This window comes from Hipposideros armiger, unplaced genomic scaffold (assembly GCF_001890085.2).
Source record: "Hipposideros armiger isolate ML-2016 unplaced genomic scaffold, ASM189008v1 scaffold_33, whole genome shotgun sequence".
Classification (NCBI taxonomy): Eukaryota; Metazoa; Chordata; class Mammalia; order Chiroptera; family Hipposideridae; genus Hipposideros; species Hipposideros armiger.
The window spans coordinates 1,452,717-1,457,818 of record NW_017731383.1 but is presented as its reverse complement, the minus strand read 5'-3'; the positions used below and the strand labels follow the sequence as shown (position 1 = coordinate 1,457,818).

The following is a 5,102-nucleotide window of genomic DNA, read 5'->3' as shown; positions in this document are numbered from 1 at the left end:
TTAAAAACAATATACTAATTTTACCTCCATAGAAAGGAAGGTGGGTGCCTGGAGATTTTACTGGATAGCTGATCCCTGAACAATGCAGGAGCAAGGGGCACCAAACACCCAATGCAGTAAAAAAATCCACATATAATTTTTAACTCCCCACAATGGAACTATAGCCATCCCTCATTATCTACAGGGGATTGGCTTCAGGACGCCCGACACCAAAATTCCCAGATGCTCAAGTCCCCTTATAAAATGGCAAGATCAATACATATAATCGGCTCTGTTTCCAATCCACGACTGGCTGAGTCTGCAGATGCAAAACCAGGGGACACAGAGGGCAGACTGCATGTTTATTGAAAAAAATCCATGTGTAAATGGACCACACAGTTCAAGGGTCACCTGTAGCCCCTTATTAACTCTAACACTATGTGAGTGTATTGCCCAAAGTTCTACAGGACAAATACAATCCTCAGCTAGAACATGACAGGAGCTGCAAATGTGACAGCCAGCTAACTACTTTTGATATTGGGGGGGTCTGGAAATAACCCACAATTAAACCCAAAGTCCATCGAAATCCTCCAAACACCACTGAGGCTGGTTCAGAGTTATGTCGGACTGTTCTGCCCACTGGCATCTGCTTACCTGGGTACCTTTCGGAGTCCTATCTACTTTAACACACAAGTAATCTCCATTTTTTTGCCAATGTAGCTTGCAATCGACAACGTTAAACAGATTCCTAACTCTGATCTCTTGTCTGGTGGGAAGCTGCATCAGGGTGACCCTGGCTGGAATATCTTTGTCTTCAGGCACCCAAAAGGCTATGATGTTGCCACCGGGAGACCAAGAAAAGTCTCTGCAGAACAAAGAAAAGAAGACGTTACACAGACCGGCTGAGGGATGAAAACGGGAAACGAGCTCATCCCTCTACAGCAGCGCGGCACTAGCCAGCAGCACCGACCTCACTGGGAGCGTACCTGCAGGCACTGGTCCAGGGCCTTTGCCTGCAGCTCCTCTCGTCCTCACAACCACCTCACTCTGCCAGGGAGCAGAACTGCGAACCATGCTACCCACCATCACCCGCTGCCACCCGCTGCGCTGGTCAGGATTCAAACCTAGGCTCCACCATCCCACGTGCCCCACTCTTAGCCGCCACCTTCTCCCACTACAGGCAGGTAAAGTCAATTTTAGGCTGACGGATCCAGCTACATGATTTCTAAAATCCATTAGGAAGCGAACGGGAAAAGCCCCCACCAACAAGCACACAGGGTTCGGAAGACCGAGGGCCATGCCGCGCCGTGGAGATTGCCCCAGAGGAGACGCGGTGTATTGAGCACTTCATGAGTTCACAGCTGTGAAGAGCACCTTTACTTTCGCATTTATTGAGAAGTCCTGGTTTTATTTTTTAATTACAAGCCTCCATTTTGCCCAAGAATGTAAAACTAAATAAGAAACGTGCTGGCACTTCACTGCTGAGATACAACTAACCCCAAGACATCAGGGAAGGAAACACGTGCCGTCTTTGACAGAGCGCACGAGCCGCGATTCACTGAAGGCCCGGAGCCCCACTGCATGGGTCACCAGGGAACAGAGGAGACTGTCACCCACCCCCCGAAGGCTGTAGCTCTCGTCCCCAGGCAAGAACGTGACGTGAACAGACCTGAATGTGGCCCATAGGAGGCGCCACGTGAAGGGAAGAGGACTTCTGACGGCGAGGGCTGTGAGCAGGCCCAGTGCCGAGCAGCAGCCCAGGTGGCTGTGCCGTCCCCATGTCTGGGACACCAAGTAGTGTTTCCTCTAGCTGTGTAAGAGCCCAGTGCCAGCGGAAGGAGAGCATTTTAAAGCAGCTTGGAGGGACAGTCACTTACTTTATGCCAGAGATCTTCAGGCTCTTCTTGTCCAAGAGGCCCATTGACTGCCGGGAAAACGAGGGATACAACTGAGTCAAATCACGCCAATGTCCCAATAACACAACTCTTTACAAAAAGGCAACAAGAGATTCTGACGTGAGCTGGCCGAGGGGGCGGTGTGAACACAGAGGGTGAGATGAACAGTGCAACAACTCCCGTTTCCAAGCCACTTGTCCCATCCCTCGCTCTCTGTCGCACCGAGTGGGGCTGGCAGATGAAAGACCAGCCCCATGACACGGGAGACTGAAGGACACGAGCTTTGCCTCGCTCTGCACACAAGCCCCTCCTCCCGGCAGCTGCCACAAATCAAGGGCCAGCTTGCATCTCCTGCAACCACTGAGGCCGGCAGGCAGCTCAGTTTTCAGAAAATTAAACTACTCACAGGGGTTTCATAGATGCTGAGGGTGTCGAGTGTCATTCTGGCAAAGAATTTACCATCATGGCTCCACCTAGGAAGAAAGAGAGTAGTGCCAGGCTCTGCCAACGGGAAGGTTACAGGGATGCCACCACAGCCACCACTGGTCTACTTACTTAAAAATAGGCCAGTGGGCTGAGCTTTCACAGTGAAAACCTCTCTTCTTCTGCCCAGTAAGGATGTCCCAGATGATGGCCTGAGGGTCATCCTGATTGTCCATCAGGGGGCTAAACGTCACCAGGTATCTGCAACAGAGGGGGACACTTTTTACAACCCGCCGCACCCTCCCATTCTCTCACCGAGGGTCACGCCTCTGTCTGGATACGGTGAGGACCGGCCCCACGCTACAGTAGAGGCGGCCGAACTGTGGCCTCAGGTTCCCCCAGCACAGGCNTCCGCGTCCTCGCCGCCCGCTGCCTCCTGCGCGCCGAGCCCCGCGAGCCGCGGCGGCTCCTCCGCCGGTGGCGGATCGGCGTCCGGCTGCTGCTGTCCGGGCTCGGCCCGCTCCTCGGCCGCCTCGGGCGCCGCCACGTTCTCCGCGTCCTGCATGGGCCCGCCGCTGCCGCCTCACCCGGCCTCGCCGCGCTTCCGACTCTCCCAGGCCGCACCGCGCCTACCGCCGGGCCATGTGCGTGCGGCGGGGCGTCCCACGAGGACCAGAGGGGTGTGCACCCCCGCCCCGATGCCTCACGGCGTGGCCGGAGGCACTCAGAGGGCAGAAGTGTGTCTGCCCGTGATTACGGTCGTTCTCCCACGACAAGTACGTGCTCAACGCCAATCACCACCGTTCCTCGGCTCCATCTGCAAACTCACTGGGAACTACAACTCCCCTCCTTGTGGAAGAGGATGGTCCCGCCCAACATGGCAGCCACTCTCGTCCTTCTCCCGTCGGGCGCTACGGCGAAGGACTGAACTATTTGTGACGCCGCTGGGAGGTACCAGAAGTCAGCTTAGTATTTAGCATTGTATGAAAAACATAACTTAACTCAAAAACGAATACTAGAAAACACTGTAAGTTCAGCAAACTATTTTGGTTGTGATGTCTCAGCCTTCCACCAGGCAGTTTCGCTTCCATTACTGAGTTCCCCCTTGACATGTCGCTTTTTAGACTCGTCTACTGACTGGGCACAAGAATGGACGATTCCAAAATACAAAAGGAATTCCTGGTAAGCCAGACATGGCCAACACTACTAGAAAGACGACTTCCTAGCGCAACACAAAGGTAAGTGAGAGCTGCTTTAATCGATTATGCTGCCCACGCCCACCGAGGAGGTTGAAATCCCGCCTTTCCCCATTCTGATGGTCACCGTGGTTCTGCCCACAGAAGCCTCGGCCCTCAAACGCGGGAGCGAGCGCGGACCACGTGCCCGGGGCCGGGGCGGGGCCAGGAGCGGGAAGGTGCCCCGGTGAGTGACAGGAGGCCGCAGGACAAGTCTGGCTCCGGTTTGCCGTCTCCGGAAAGGGTGTTCTGTATCTGTATCTTGTACTTTGGTTATTGCCAGGCGTGAGGACAACCGCTCATTGGAGGCGTTTCAATCACCCTAAAAAGGAACTCCGTGGCTGGGGGGTAAGGGAACTGGGAGTTTAATGGGAACAGAGTTTCAGTTTGGGAAGATGAAGGAAGGTTCTTGAGATGGAGAGTGGTGACGGATGCGCAAGAGTGTGAATGTACTTAGTGCCACAGAACTGCACAGCAGAAATGGCTAAAATGGTGAATTGAATGTATATTTTATTTCAATTGAAAAGAAAAAAACAACCAGGTTCTTGGGTTGCCTCATACTAAGTTTGAATCCTCCCCATCTTTCAGCTGTAACTGGAAGGTTACAGCTGGTCACTGGACTTCTCTGCCTCAGTTTCCCCATCTGTAAAGTGAGGAGTAACCCGTTTCATGTGCGTGGCCTGTGGACTCGTTTCATAAAGGCAAATTGATTCCTCCTAGAGGTCCAAGTTTTCCTAATTTCTAGTTTCGTCTGCAGTTTTCATACGTCATTGGGCTCTGCTAGCCCTTTTCTAGAAAGTGCTAACAGTGATTTGGTCGAGAATAGATATTCACGGAAAGCTTGGAAACAGCTGATGTTGGTTTGGCAGTTTCATGCTTTTTAGGGAAGACCTGTGTGGCACGCACCTCTGTGGCTGTTCATTGCTGTTCCCCAGTGAAGGCACTTGGCATATGCTTTAATGCGGGGAAAGTTATGAATGTACTCATGAAAGGAAAAAAAAACCAGTCCCCCACCCTCAGAAGCCTGAGAAGGGCTGCAGCTGAGATCCGGGCGGTGTGGGTGCCTAACTGGGAGGCGCTCTGCTGCCCTTTACAAGTATTGTTTTCTTTACGAATCGAAGGCTCCTGGCAGCCCTGCGTGGAGCAGGTCTATCGGTGCCATTTTTCCAATGGGCTCAGATGATGGTTACCAATTTTTAGCAACAGAGTATTTTAAAATTAAGGCACGTACATTGTTTTTTTAGACATATTGCTATTGCACACTTAATAGATGACAGTATGGTATAAACATAACTTTTATATGAACTAGGAAACCAAAAAATCTTTGTGAATCGCTTTATTGCAATAGCCGCTTTATGGCTGTGGCCTGGAACGGAACCTGCAATACCTCAGATCTGCCTGTGCAGTGGTCAGAAAAGAATGTATGATTCTTGCCACCTTGGAAGGACAGTGTGATAAGAGCAACATTCATGAGTGAAAACCTGACAGAAGTGAGTGTAATAGTGCATTTGTGATAGGTTCACAAATTCTTCAGCACTCCTTCTTTCAAAAGGGGAAGCCAAACCCTGCT

General features: G+C 51.9%; 2 protein-coding genes across 2 annotated transcripts in view; both read right to left on the bottom strand.

The window, feature by feature from the left end:
• LOC109380197 (eukaryotic translation initiation factor 3 subunit B-like) overlaps window positions 1-2,565 on the bottom strand; it is an 18,207-nt gene extending 15,642 nt beyond the window's left edge. Inside the window, exons 1-4 of the mRNA XM_019637522.1 lie at window positions 2,430-2,565; window positions 2,281-2,347; window positions 1,857-1,903; window positions 634-844 (exon numbers count right to left, since the gene is read on the bottom strand). Coding sequence (XP_019493067.1) covers window positions 634-844; window positions 1,857-1,903; window positions 2,281-2,347; window positions 2,430-2,533 — 429 coding nt within the window. The 5' untranslated portion in view covers window positions 2,534-2,565. The remainder of the gene's footprint in view (window positions 1-633; window positions 845-1,856; window positions 1,904-2,280; window positions 2,348-2,429) is intronic.
• Window positions 1-5,102, bottom strand: part of LOC109380142 (kinesin-like protein KIF19) — a 76,196-nt gene that overhangs the window by 43,895 nt on the left and 27,199 nt on the right. The gene's annotated exons all lie outside the window — the stretch shown is intronic.